We start from the raw sequence: 15,402 nt of genomic DNA on the forward strand, positions 1-15,402 counted from the left end.
TATCTTAAAATGTGATTATGATATTACCAAATTACCATATAAGCTTTCTAAATATCACCAACAAGTCTTACTGTTCTGGAAATTATTCTACAATCACAATTTCACACCACATAATACACCATTATGGAACAACAGATATACACACTGCTCAAAAAAATAAAGGGAACACTCAACACATCCTAGATCTGAATGAATGAGATATTCTCATTTAATACTTTGTTCTGTACAAAGTTGAATGTGCTGACAACAAAATGACACAAAAATCATCAATGGAAATCAAATTTATTAACCAATGGAGGCCTGGATTTGGAGTCACACACAAAATTAAAGTGGAAAAACACACTACAGGCTGATCCAACTTTGGTGTAATGTCCTTAAAACAAGTCAAAATGAGGCTCAGTATTGTGTGTGGCCTCCACGTGCCTGTATGACCTCCCTACAACGCCTGGGCATGCTCCTGATGAGGTGGCGGATGGTCTCCTGAGGGATCTCCTCCCAGACCTGAACTAAAGCATCTGCAAACTCCTGGACAGTCTGTGGTGCAACGTGGCGTTGGTGGATGGAGCGAGACATGATGTCCCAGATGTGCTCAGTCGGATTCAGGTCTGGGGAACGGATACCATCCATACGGTTTCTAACCGTTTGTGCAGACACATGCACATTTGTGGCCTGCTGGAGGTCATTTTGCAGGGCTCTGGCAGTGCTCCTCCTGTTCCTCCTTGTGCAAAGGTGGAGGTAGCGGTCCTGCTGCTGGGTTGTTGCCCTCCTACGGCCTCCTCCACGTCTCCTGGTGTATTTGGCCTGTCTCCTGGTAGCGCCTGGTAGGGTTGTAGAGTCTGTCTCATGCTACCACGAGTGTGAAAGCACCACCAACATTCAACCAGAACATCAGCCAGAAAGCATAGGTACTGAGAAGTGGTCTGTGGTCGCCACCTGCAGAACCACTCCTTTATTGAGTGTGTCTTGCTAATTGCCAATAATTTCCACCTGTTGTCTATTCCATTTGCACAACAGCTGTGAAATTGATTTTCAATCAGTGTTGCTATCTAAGTGAACAGTTTGATTTCACAGAAGTTTGATTTACTTGGAGTTATATTGTGTGGTTTAAGTGTTCCCTTTATTTTTTTGAGCAGTGTACCTCACAAAAGGAAATCTTTGTTTTATAGGAACTGGATGGACAAGAACTCTTGGTGTGTAATGCTAGATATGAATGGAAATGTACTACCTTACAATATCTTCTGTCATAAATATAACATAGAATGCAATCACAAAGAATTTAAATCTCTCACTAATGCCATACCCAAAACATTTCTTATGTTAGCAAATAATACAGCCTTGTATTCTGTATCCCCATCTCATCTACCAACACTTCATATAAATGGAATTCATTTTCTTGATAAAAAATGCTCAAACAAATTCATGAGATCCATTCTAACAAACGATTTATATCCTGCTCAGTCCAATAGAAATAACATTATGACTGTATTTGGTCAACTAGAAATACTCAAACTGAGAACTAAATTCCTTAAATACCAAGTTCCACCCAAAACAAAAGAAATCCACTACAAAATAATGAATAATATCTACCCTTCCAGTGAATTTATAAAACTAAGATTTGGCTTTGAAATGAAAGAATGTATATTTTGTAACTGGGATGTTGAAACAACCAAACACCTCTTTTTTTCTTGCTCTCATACTCAGCTATTCTTGAAACAGTTCATGGAATGGTTAAATAACAAAACCAATACATTTACTAAAATAGATTATAATGCTATTGTTTTTGGTGTAATATTAGATCATCCAAAACTGGACCTGTTGGTTAATATATTGCTAATTTTGGCCAAATTTTTTATACACAAGTCTAAATTTATAAAAACCCCACCCATCTTTACATGCTACTATAATGAAATTCAACTGTATACAAAGTCCCTAAAATTGATGAAATCCAAAATTGCTAAAAATCTACACAAACTACTGATAAATAACCCCACTAATAAAGTAACCTAATTTGTATATATTTTATTTTATTATTACTATGTATTTGTTGTCCTATATGTTTTTTTTTGTATAGACAGTTTGATATTGAATGCTTGCTCTGGAAGATTGTTTCTACAGTTCATTTATGATTTCTAAATCAATGTTCTAGTGCTGTAAAAGGTGCACATTGCTGTCTCATGACTTTATAATGGTAATGCCTTACAGAAGTTTTCAAAAAAAAGAGAAAAAAAACCTTTGGGCTGGAAAGCCCCGCTGGTTCATGAAAAGAAAAAAAAAAAGTAACCTCAGTCAATCGTAGTGGTTTTATGGGAAACAGAGAAACTTAGACTCAGATTCCTTAACAGGAGAGGTCAACCAGGAGTCACAATACCTAAAACACAAAGTGGTTCATTTTGTTTACTATTCAGTGCCTTCTGATTTTTGTAGGTGATGATGGTGAAGGTAAAACAGAGGTAAATCTGAAAAAAAGGTTTATTTTGCCCTCAACCATAATTGGGAAAAATAAGCTTGTGGCCAAAATTTTTATCTCAGTACTGTTGTAAAACAATATCTCAGACTTTTGTAAAATTGAATGTTCAAGAGTCTTATTGGCATATGCACAGCAGAACAGGCAGTTATACTGTACAATGAAATTCTTACTGTACTGTTCCTCCATTCACCAAATATAATCTTAATATAATCTTAGAAGAAAATATAAGAATAACACAAAACAATAGTAAAAAAGTAGAATGAAAAGTTGAATGAAAAATTAAAGTTGCATGTGCATATGTACATGTATGTAGAGTAGCTGTTCATAAAGTGCATGTAGCAAGTAACAGATGTAAACAGTAGTGTTCTCACAGGAAGGTTGCTGGTTCGATCCCCAGCGCCGACAGTACGTGACTGTACATGACTATGGTCACTAGTGTGTATGTGGTGTTTCACTTCACGGATGGGTTAAATGTGGAGGTGAAATTTCCCTGTTGTCGGACTATTAAGTATCACTTAAACTTAATGAGAGGGGAGAGATACTGAGTGAGGTGTTCACAAGCCTGATGGCCTGTGAATAGAAACTTTTCATCAGTCTTGTAATCCTGGACTTCATGCTCCTGTAGCGTCTTGCTGAAGTTAGGATTGTAAAGAGTCTGTGCTGGGGGTGTATACTGTCACCTGATTGTTGTGGGCCCTCCTGATGACCCTGGTGTGATAAATGTCCTGTAGTGAGGGGAAGGCTGCTCCTGAGATGGACTGTGCAGTTTTGATCACATGCTGGAGAGCTTTCCTGTGCTGAGCAGTGCAGTTTCCATACCAGACCGTGATGGAGCTGGTAAGAACACTCTTGATCGTACTCCTGTAGAAGGTGCTGAGAATTTTGGCTGGCATGCCAAATTTCCTCAGCCTTCTCAGAAAGTACAGTCACTGCTGGGACTTCCTGATGATGAGGTGTGTGTTGTGAGCCCAGGTAAGATCCTCACTGATGTGGGTCCTCTGACAGGCCAAAGGAAACTTAACCTTTTCAGGTGCCAAGGAATTTGAAGGTTTTCAACCTCTCTGTCTCACCTATGTACAGGGGTGTGTGCAGCTCTCACTTCCTTCTTGGATCAACAATCATTGCCTTGGTCTTGTCTGCATTCAAGGAAAGATTGTTCATTCATATGCATTCATAAGCATTTCACGTAATGCCTTTCTGTGAAGAAGCTTTTAGGGGCATTTTGCTCCTCAGACATCTGGTCTTTATCACCAACACTGTGCATACTTCTACTCTCTAGTTCCTCTTATATGGAACAGTTTGTGTCAAACCAATTAAAACAACTTTGGGCCTCATTCACCAATATCTTAAGTTTTTCTTAAATTTGTTCTTGAAAAAGGTCCTAAGAAAACATCTATGTCAGATTCATGACATGTTCTTTAAGCATAGAATTCTTCCCATCTTTGTGCTTAACCGTTTTATTCTTTACACAGAAATTTTGCTAAGTCAATGGAATTCCCCTTTAAGTTACAGACAGTAAAATATACACAGATGAGCCAAATTGTTATCACTACTAACAGATTAAGTGAATAACGTTGATTATCTCATAACAACAGTGCATGTCAAGGTCTGGGATTTATTAGACAGTAAGCGAACAGCTGGTTTTTGTAGTCAGTGTGTTGGATCTGCAAGAAATGGGCAGTGGTGAAGTCCTGAGCGAATTTGACAAGCCAAATCGTCATGGCCAGATGACTTGGTTGCAGCATCTCTGAAATGGCAAGGTTTGTGAGGTGCTCCCCATAAGGGTTGGTGAGTACCTAAAGACAGTAGTTCAAAGCAGGACAAACCACAAACCGGCGGCAAGGTGTTGGGTGCCCAAGGCCCATCCCTGGGGATCTGTGGTACAAGTCACAGAAATTTTTAATGATGTTTACAGGAGGAATGTGTCACAACACACAATGGATTGCACCCTGCTGCATATATGGCTGTAAAGCCGCAGACCGGTCAGTGTGCTCATGCCAAAACCTGTCCACAGTTATAAGCGACTGTGACAGGCACATGAGAATAACAAATGAATCTTGGAGCAATGGTAGAAGGTTGTCTGGTCTGATGAGTGGCATCTTCTCTAACATCATGTGGATGGCTCGGTACATGTGCACCGTTTACTTGGGGAAGTGATAGAACAAGGAAGCACTCTGGAAAGAAGATAAGCAAATGGAGGGAGTGTGATGCTCTGGGCGATGTTCTGCTGGGAACACACATTGTCAATTAATCATTTGAAGAACATTGCAAAGAGTTCAAGGTGTGGCCCTGGCCTCAAAATTCCCCACTTCTCAATCTGATTGAGCATCTATGGGAGGTGACAATGTGTTAATGGTTCTTCTGTGCTTGCTTGTACAAATGTGAGAACTGAAACAGCTTAAAGCATAATTTAAGAGGGTGCTAGCCTGCTGAAGCTAGGGGTGGGCAATACAGAAAGAATAGCACATGATGATACTTCAATTTTCATTATTCACGATGCGAGGTATCATATTTTGACACAAAGACAAACTGCTCTAGGAGTGTCACATTTAAAAACTTCCATTAAAAACTATTTAGAATTAACAACCATTTGTCACTGTGTTTGCACACTGTGAAATTAGACCTCTGCATTTAAGCCATCCGTGCAGTGAAACACCCAGACTAGTGGGCAGTGAACACACTTGCCCAGAGCAGTGGGTTATCCACAGCGCCTGGGGAGCAATCGGGGGTTAGGTGCCTTGCTCAAGGGCACTTCACTCATGGACTGTCAGCCAAGGGGATCGAACTGGCGACCTTCCGGTCACAGGGTTGGTTCCCTAACCTCCAGCCCACAACTGCCCCCTTAAACCATCTAAAAATTAACACCATGATTATTATTCAATATTTCACATAATAAATGCAGTGTAATAAATCTAAATAAACACAACTAATTATTCTCTTTTTAATTAAACATGCAGCTGGTCAGTGTTTTTATGTACTGATCATGATATGCTAGTGCATAAACAGTGATCATAATGAAATTGCCCACTATTAGTTGAAGGCACAATTTTTTATGCAATTATTCATATAAAGGGAATAATTCTTAATAATAATTCCCGTTTGTGATGACACTTGTGAGTATTGGGGTATCCAGTTCTAAATGAACTCAGAAATTCACTAAAATATGTCTGTGATTATTTTGTAAACGTTCTCCTACTAACGTGATTCCACAGGACTGAAACATCTTTTCAACGGTGATGAAAAAACCTCGTGAGGCCACAAAACCTCGTGTGAATTGGTCAGGCAAAGGAAATAATTGTCATTAATGCTTTATCTGCTGTGGTTCCCCTACAACAATGCCACAGCCATATCAAAATGGCCGCCCTCCTTTACAGGAATTGCAGCAGTGTTGGAGTTTTAGAAGCTGCCTTTTTACACACCACACATATCTAACTGTCCACTCAGTCTGTTACCGACACTCTTTATGGTCACATAAATAAAACATTTTCAGCGACCTGAGGGAATTTAAAAGCAACGCCTCATAACACTGGCGCCTTTGCAAAAGGTGCGCGTGCACGAGCAATGCGCAGCGCCGAGCGTTCCATCTTGGTTTCGCGCACTGTGATGTCACTCGCGTCCCCGAGCGACCGCCCTCGCTCCTCTCCTGAGCCAATCACGGACGCGCATTCTGAGAGGGAGCGCGCACGTAGGGCCGGGTTTTGCTGTGGCGGAACGGTGTTGCGCGCGCGCACGTACGTTCTGGAACCGGCAGGGTGGCGCGCGTACGTGCGCGTGCATGTGTCTTTGTGCGGCAGCGAGAAATAACACACAATAACGATGGCGGACGAGAAGCCCAAGGTGAGAGAGAATTAAAAAAAAACATAATAATCATCGTAAAATATTTGCGACCCACACGGCATACATGGTAAGAGGAAAAAAAGAAATAAATAAAAGAGAAAGGCGTCGATACTTTGGTGTAAATTAATTCCGCTTAGTGGATAAATACTGCAACTGCTCCTTTAGAATCGCCGGAAGACTCGTGAACGCGCATATAGCATGTTAGCATCTTAGCTAGCGAACTAGCACGGTAATAACGATGAAAGGCAGTAGAATGAACGCAAGCGCTGGTTAGAGACCTTACTCAAGTTTTACACAAAATTTTAGCAGAATGTGGATAACTGTGCCCAACAAATGTGCAGCGATTCAATCAGAGCAGTAATACGCGTCGGTTTGAAAAGTTGTGCTCTGGTTTTCATCCGTTTTGTTGACTTCTGTCAGCATCACTCCTCCAGCTGTTTGGCTCTAGCTGCAGACAGACTGTTCCACTAAATCTGACCGGTTATGTTGGGAGGTTGGGAGGTAACAAGGGAGGCACAGTTTGGGACAGTTCTTTGCAAAGTCATAGGCTTGCGAAATTTGTTGATTCTGAGCCTGTTAGATTTCCAAATTGTACCTTTTCGCAAGGGATGGGGTGGGGGCTGAGCCAGTTCTGCAGCTGGTGATCGTTTAACAATTAGATGACTAGGTTAGGTTAAGTAGCTAGCATTTTTTCACGAGGCTGAAGTTGACATCGTGCTCCCCAGCTTCTTGTTTGAATGTCTCGTTCCACCTTAAATGGTGCAGCAGTTATATTCTGGCGCCCTGGCAGTAGCGGCCAAAATGTAACTGCCGTACCATTTAAGGTGGAATGGGGAGTCGAAAAAGGAGCCAACTTTACAGTGGTGGTGATATGAGCCAGGAGTCACAATGTCTAAAGCACAAATATGGCTGTTTTATTTACTAGCCAAAACCATAAAAGAACCTACAAGTGTCTTCTGAGTTTTTATTTGTAATGTTGATGATGGTGAAATAGTGGTAAATCTGAAAAAAAAAAGTTTTCTTTGGGGACTATATTGTCCTAGTACACCCTGCATGTATGCAGCCTGTCGCAATCGTCAGGCAGATTATTCATAACCACTTTCTGTAAGGGAGCTTTCAGAGATGGATGTCTGATTTCTGTCACCCCCACTGTGAACAGTGGTGACTTTTTTCCGTTTTAGCCATTTAATTGTGCAGATATTTTAAAAAAGTATTGAAATGTAAACAAAGTAACTGAGAATGGTTTGATGTAAAATGCAAACTTAACTCAGACTCTGCAATGGTCTGCAACACGTGTGTGTGTGTGTATGTGTGTGTGTGTGTGTGTGTGTGTATATATATATATATATCACACACACACACACATACATCATATAGAAAAAATCCTAAATGACCAGTGAGCTTACATGTGTTTTCTGATCTTAATGATGTGTAATATTGATAATGAAAATAAATAAATAATATAATTTTTGCCTTATAATAGCCTGTGTGTAGCTCTCCAAGGCATTCTCAATACTGTTGTATTTTTTTATTTTTAATCCCGCCACCACCCGACCCCCCTTTCTTTGGAGGACAAATTTTCCTTTATTACTGCTATAGTAAATTTGTTTTAGTATATACTGCCATCGTGTAGAGGGAGGACAACAAATTGCAAACATATAAGGTACAGCGCTGTGGGCTCTGAAAGATTGGAATTGTCAACTTTAACCCCAATCTAGAGCCATTGGTTAAGTTAGTTTTTTGTATTTGTTGTTTTGGTTTCTATAGGATTTGCGTGTCTGTCAGCATTTTATACTGTATATGATGTGTGTATTTGCAGGAGGGAGTGAAGACTGAGAACAACGACCACATCAACCTTAAGGTGGCAGGACAGGACGGGTCTGTGGTCCAGTTCAAAATAAAAAGGCATACGCCACTCAGCAAACTCATGAAGGCCTACTGTGAGAGACAGGTGAGCAGGAAGTAGGCATAACTGTGTGTGTGAATGTGGTGTTGTTTTATTCTTTTGTTAGTATCTTTTACGTTTCAAATGGGTTTCATCTCCATTTGTGGCCAGAGCCTTGATATCAGGTATGATTGCAATGTTGCTAGCAGGAGTGGCGAACTGTGTAAGAGTAGACCTTAATTTCAGGCATTATATGTTAAAACTGTTACAAACGCTTATACAATTTTGCTGGTTTCTGCTTGCATGCCCTTGGGATCATTGTAGAATGTTTTCCATTTCTAACAACTGACAAAATGCACTGCTCAAGCTACCAATCGTACTTGCAGTCAGTGACATATCTGGATCTTCCAGAAGGCCTATAGTGACATTTGCTTCTCACAAAATTGGTTATAAGTCATAATGTGATTGGTTGATTCTACTGTCACTTTCTAATGTGTATATTTCTAATGTATAAGTGGTTATATTAGGCTTCCGTTCAGTCCCCAAACTCCTAACCAATGAGAGAACTCACCTGACTGTATCTACCTAGAAAAAAATCCTGATTTGGATAATTTTCCACTGGATGTTTCAAGGATTTAACCCTTCCCCCCCCCCCAACTAAAACCTAAGAAAGAGATAAGAATAGTACTACAGTACTTGCAGAGGTTAAGTAGAACAGGTTGAGTAAACAAGAAATAAAAGTACAAACTTTCTTTATTTCACAGAAATCATTGGGCCTTTTCTGAAGGCATAGATGGTATTGAGGGTTCCCCACTGGCTAGCATTTTACTGTACCACCAGTGGACACTTATAATGAAACAAAAGCCAAAGAGCCAAATTGTCACTTCTATTATGTTCGGCGTAGCCATAGAGGTTTAAAAACTTGAAAGGTTATTTTATTGATATCAAGAATCCCACACAAAGCATGTGAAGCTGTGGAGTAATATATAAATTATACAAATGAAAAAAAAAACGGAAGTAAAACACAACCATAAATATGACCCCAAAACTGGTCACTGATTATTAATTAAAAACACGTCACAATTTATGGAAAGCAAACAAAAGAATGGGTGGTTGCCTATTTTGGGGTTACCTTCATCAGTTCAGGGTTAATAAAATTATTTTTAAAAATGAACATAGAAGACCAATACAAAATGGAAGGACATTGTTGTACTTGTAAAGCGGTACATAATTACATTCATTTAAAGTGAGCCAAAATGAATGGATGTCTTCTCTGTGGGAGCTCTTCTCTGAACACTTAGGAGGCATAGTTTGAGGTTATTTCCTCATCAGAACAAAAGCCCTGCCCATTCTGGGCTCTCCTCCAGGATTCACCTGATTTTATCTCCACCAATGTGATGTCCTGGTGATAATTCACACTGTCCAGCATTTTTTTTCATCAGAACATTTCCCTGATTACCTGACCTGAGGTTTAAAACCAGTGTTAGAATTCACCCTCATTATTAGCCCTTTCTGTAGGCCTCCTGGTGGCCTTTCTGCTAGTGGAATTGAAATCAACTTCAGATTTTTTTTCTATATAATTACAGAAAGTATTTCTTTCAAAATATAATCAAAATTAAATTAAAATGTTGTAAAATAGAGTTCAATGAAATATATAAAAATTTAAGCCTGGACGGAGAGACTTTTAAAACAGGCTGAAATTTTGTAGCTACTCTGGTTAGGGATTCCCTCCTAGTTCCCCCATGATGTGTATGTGATATGATATAGTTTGTGATTTGAATTTGATGAAACCTTTGCTGTGTTTTGTCATTTTTAGACAGCGTAACAGAAAAAAGCCAGAAGTATTACAAAATATGTAGAATGTAAATTTAATGTCAGTATATTTCAATACATACTAACTAATGTAACTAAGTAATGTAGTCACTCATATAGTTGAGCTACTATATACACTATTTGGTTAAGTCAGAGAGCATCCTTTATTTATTATTTAGTCAAAACAAAACTTAAGCACATCAGCATAAAAAACAGGAAATGTATATTTAACAGAAAATTTTCACAGAACCCTCAACAACTAAATCTCTTTTTTCAGTATTTAGTGTGTTCACCCTTATTTCCAGGAGACTTGCTTTAAGTTTGAAAGAAATCTGTAGGAACATTTTTCCACACCTCTCAAGTTCAGTATTGGAAGTTGGTTACGTAGAGTGGTCAGTCCAGTTGGGGGGGCGTGGCGTCTGCTGTTTCCTTTCCTCTGTAATGGTTTATTAACAGCTACACATCCTTTCAGACCAATAGTTTTGAGTTGTCTACTCGCAGTGAAAGGATGGACAGAAACACCTGTGGATTTTTTAAAGATCTGAAGCAGGAGTGAAAGTGTTTTTTTTTTTTTCCCCTTATTTATCAAAGATGAAAGCTCTATGTACTGTTTATCTGTAGTATAGGAGTCCCATTTTCTCTGTAGCTTTTAAACTCTAGTTTTGGAAGTTACTTTTTTTTCCCCCACCTATTTTACTTTGACTTTTCCCTTCCTTATGCAAGTGGGTTTTTTCTTGTAAACATCTTTTGAAGAGATGCTATCATGTCGTGGGCCACAAACGTATTGGGTTAAGATGGTACAAGTATCAACATGCTTCTGTAGGCCAGCGAACGTGTGTTCTTGGCTGGGCTGCCGCACCTAATCTTATTGTGGGCTGTCTAAGTAATGGATTGCGCTGCTACGAGGGCGGCCCCGGCAGTAGAAGTAGGACGCTGCTTGTTTGGGATAGCAACACTGTGTAGCTGAGTTTTTTGATCGCAATGAAATGAAAACTGTGCCAGCAGTCGCACTGTGCAGTGGAACTGTCATCAGAACAGCACGTCGCAGCTGCTCTGTGCTATGTGCCTGGTAGCAATATGGAATTTTTTTGTATTTATAAAGTGAGCATTTGTCTGTAGAGGTGTCTCTTATCACAGTCATCTTAGTTGAGACCAGAACTGCTACTGTCAGGAAGTTATGCATATCTAGCACACAGTGTTTCAGATAAGACAGCAATGGGACTTCATGATGCACACTGGTGGGCTTCACATTGTCTTTAAACACAACTCATGTGTGCAAAGTTGGACCTGACTGATGTTAGCATTTTGTCAACAACACTGATTTTAAGGAGTTAAATATTCTGATAATCAATAAAATCCACTGATGTAATTTAATATGTGGATAGTTTTTGGATAAACCATGCTGTTATAAATAAATAACATGTGAATAACATAAGTAATAAAAGTAAGTGATATAACATCTCTCAAAACATTCTTGAATTTGATTTTCTTAAAAAAAAAAAAGACACATTATTGGTGCTTTTGTGATTTCTGCCAATGCCCACACATCCGTGGAACCACATTATTAGTATTAAATTCTACCAATGTTTCTGCATAATTGAACTCTTATGCTGTTAACAAAGTCATTCAGAGTGGTTTGACATGAAATGGTTCAGTGTAACCGTCTCAAATGTCTTTGCAGAGGTGGTGAAAGGAGCTAGGATTCGTGATGTGTACAATACAAATATAGCCATTTTACTGTTCAAAAGTACCAGTGATCCAGAATGTACCTACTGAGTTTTTTTTTGTAATGTGGATAATGGCAAAATAGTGGTAAAACAGACTTTGGCTACTTTGGGTACTGTTCTTTTGTCTCACACCACCATTCATAATGAAGGTGCTTATTTAATTATGTTTTAGGTCTGAAAACTGTTATAAAATAATGTTTTAGGCAGGCATCAGACGGAATATCTGTAACCATTTCGTTTAGACACTTTCTCTAAGGGAGATTTTATAGGCGTTATACTCTTCAGAGTTCTGGGTCGAGTCACCACCTCTGTGAACAATTCTGACTGTAATTTCTCTGACCACTCTGAAAGACTTTGTTGACGGTCTTCATGATCAATTACATGCAACATTTTAATATCAGTGTAATTCCACTAAATTGAAGTGCTGTTTATGGGGCATTCAGATAAACTAATCAATCTCTGTATTTTTTGCAGGGACTAACGATGAGGCAAATCCGATTCCGGTTTGATGGACAGCCCATAAATGAGACAGACACACCTGCACAGGTATGATAATACTTCTTACAGGATCACATTTCCTGTTTCACACTTATTTACTGTCACACTTCCCAGCTGCCTACAGGGTGGATAATAGGGATGAATATTTATCAAAAAGTTGTAGTAAAAGTCTGGTCTAGGGTCAGGGTTTTTTTAAAATAAATACATCCTCATGAATACACATATATAGGGCTGATTGTTGTAGGTCTGTTGTTTACACTCTATATTGTTGGTTAGCTTATCTACAAATGCTCAAATTGTTAAGTCTGAAGCTCTGATTTTTAAATCTGAAACTTTTTAATAGCATTAGTGTAAGGGGTTGAGGTTACGGTTAGAGTAAGTTGAAATGGAATGGAAAGTATGATATGTTATTATTGGCATTAACGGTTATGCCACTATGCTTTTCTGATTATATGATGAGTATCATCAGTACTTCTGAAACACTGAGTATCTGAATGTGTTACCCTTATATTTAGAACAATAGTGTCATAATTATAACAGGAAGTAGTCAGTAATAGTAGTCTTAACTTCAAGTAGCTGATAGCAGCCAGCCTGTCATGTCATCAGTACTGTGGTATTTTGTCCATTCCACCTTCTTTACAAACTAAGAAGAACTAAACATTGATAAATAAAGCGTATCATGAAAAAGTCTTCAGATATCATAATGTTATGTATAGAGACAATAAAGTGAATTTCGTAGATATTTAGTTGAGTGCTACTTAAAGAGAGTGTGCATCTACTTACACTGGACCATCAAAAGAAATTGTCACTGGTTCGTTGAAACATTGTGGTTTATTGAACAGTGAATCCCTGCACTGTTCCCTTGGGATTCATTAGAAGTCCGACTGCTGACTCTGTGTGTTTAAAAATACAAAAAGACATCTGTCAGTCGCAAATGCACTGATGTTAATGCCTCCTCATTTCTTTTCAATTTTACAACACAAAGGAAGTCTGCCATTGTGCAGGCCCTTGTCTGTCTCATGATCAATAAACACGATCAATAGATCAATAGAGCTGGAAGGCTCACGCCACCCATTATGAACATAAAGCCTGGAATCCCGCTGGCAGCGTACTGTGATATCCCGTTATAGTAGTATGAAGTATGGAGAGGGAAAAAAGTTTGGAATATAGTGTGTAAGGGCATCAAAGAGCCCCAGGAATTTTTAAGTGTGACAGAGGAGATACTGCGGCACAATGTATACAAAATACTGGTATTGTGATCATGTTGCTGCATAAAAAAAATATTGTGGTTACATTGTTACATGCCTTGCAAGCACATTGGCTAAGCACACAGGGTGACATGATTAAAGACTGGCCTATGTTATTTTGACCAAAACAGTTTGCTTTTGTTGGAGAATTCATCAAAATGGAGCTGTAATTAGTTAGCATACTCACAGCACGCGGTAAAGCCAATACGGTTAGAGGGCTAATTTGCATACTACTTTCTTTCGCTGTATCGATATTGCAAAATAATGATGAACAACCAATATATTGGACAGCCCTGTATCCTGCATCTGAAATGTTCATAATGTCACCACAGCTTCTGGAGGAAGGGACAGGGTTCTCATGGATTTTCTTTTTTCCACAGTTGGAAATGGAGGATGAAGACACAATTGACGTTTTCCAGCAACAGACAGGAGGTTTCATCTAAGTGCTCCAACTTTTACCACCCCCGCACCCTTTCTCTTTCTCTTCCTCCCTCCCCCTTCCCCCTTTTCCTCTTACTTCACTGCCTTCCTCCCGCCCTTCCTTTACCCCTTCCATCTCGCTTTCTCTCTGCTATATTACCTTTCTTCCCTCACAGTTATATTCATGACTGCTGTTGTATAGTGTGTTTTTTATTTTTTTGAGTTGGACTTTCCTTCCTTCATTTTTGTACATAATAATTTCCTCTACACACACATTAAATATTAAGCTGGCAGTGTTGAATGCTGTGACATGTGAAACATGTCAAGCCCCAGCCGTTCGGAAAAGGCGATCACAGAAACTCGCGGAAAATCTGTCAAAGGCCCAGCTCCGTCTGCTAAGGGTTTGAACTGGTGAAGCTGATGTTCAGGGAGAAGTTTTTTTTGTTTTGTTTTTTAGGTAGAGGATATGTATTCAGATCCTTTTCACCAAACAAGGCAAATAGTCTATTGTAGCAATACAGTTATGTGTTCATAAAGACATACACCAGTATACTGCTCATTTAGCAGAGGCTTTCAGGCCACCTTTCTCTAGTGCTCTTAAACAACCCCCCATTTTGGTGTTGGATTTTTACACTTCACTCCTGTAGTAGGGGCACTACAAAACTGTATTCATTAATTAGTGAGCTAAACAGGTCATTTTAAGGTAGTTTCTATGTCGAATCAAAAGTAATGTGGTTTTCTTTACTGCTACCTTACAGTGAACCTAGCTTTAGTTTACTAATCCATAGTGTAACCCACATGGAAAGTGAGGTTAGCAGGGTTGGTTTTACATTTTATAGTGCTAGTTTGGTTTGGGATGGAGAGAACACTGTACTGAAATTGGTATTCGGAGCTGGGACAGAGTCAGTACTCATTAAGCCAAGAGAAGGTTATGATTATTATTATCTAGCTACATTTTCTGTTAACTGTTCTGGACAGATTTTTTTTTTTTTTCTAGATTGTAGTAGATATGTGTTAGAGTAAAAGTTGTCACGATTGAGTAGGTTATATATGAATAACGATAAGTTTCAGTCAAGTTAAGCATCTGTATTGTCTAATAAATCACTTGTTAAAATAAAAGGATTCTCTTTTTACCAGATATTTGGGTCATTTGTTCTAAAAACGAATGCGATCATTGAAAATTCCTAATGGTCTTTGAATTGAAGCATCATAGGTACAAATAACGGCTACAAGTTATTCTTCGACTCATGTTTTATGTGACACAAATCATTAACTAGTCGTTTTAAATGTGTTCTGTGTGAATTAAATGTATTGGATGGATTAAAAATCAACTAAGTAGCTCGTTTAAGTGTGGTACCGTAATGGACGCTGCATTAACCGTTAAACGTCTGTCATTAGGTGAACGGAGGGGGAAAAATGCGATTTGGAGTGACAGTTCAGTCTTCCAATCAGAGACGGCATACTCTAGCTGCTGACCAATCACGCGACACGGATTCCCGAGAGGGCGGG

The 15,402-nt window shown here is 39.1% G+C and overlaps 1 protein-coding gene across 1 annotated transcript; it reads left to right on the plus strand.

Moving 5' to 3' along the window:
• Positions 1 to 6,156: 6,156 nt before the first annotated feature.
• Positions 6,157 to 15,031, plus strand: sumo2b (small ubiquitin like modifier 2b). The gene is made up of 4 exons (XM_017683534.2): positions 6,157 to 6,304; positions 8,124 to 8,255; positions 12,203 to 12,274; positions 13,854 to 15,031. The coding sequence occupies exons 1-4, from the start codon at positions 6,284 to 6,286 to the stop codon at positions 13,914 to 13,916; spliced, it is 288 nt and encodes a 95-aa protein (XP_017539023.1). The 5' UTR covers positions 6,157 to 6,283; the 3' UTR covers positions 13,917 to 15,031.
• The last annotated feature ends 371 nt before the right edge of the window (positions 15,032 to 15,402 follow it).

Source organism: Pygocentrus nattereri, chromosome 1, assembly GCF_015220715.1.
Source record: "Pygocentrus nattereri isolate fPygNat1 chromosome 1, fPygNat1.pri, whole genome shotgun sequence".
Classification (NCBI taxonomy): domain Eukaryota; kingdom Metazoa; phylum Chordata; class Actinopteri; order Characiformes; family Serrasalmidae; genus Pygocentrus; species Pygocentrus nattereri.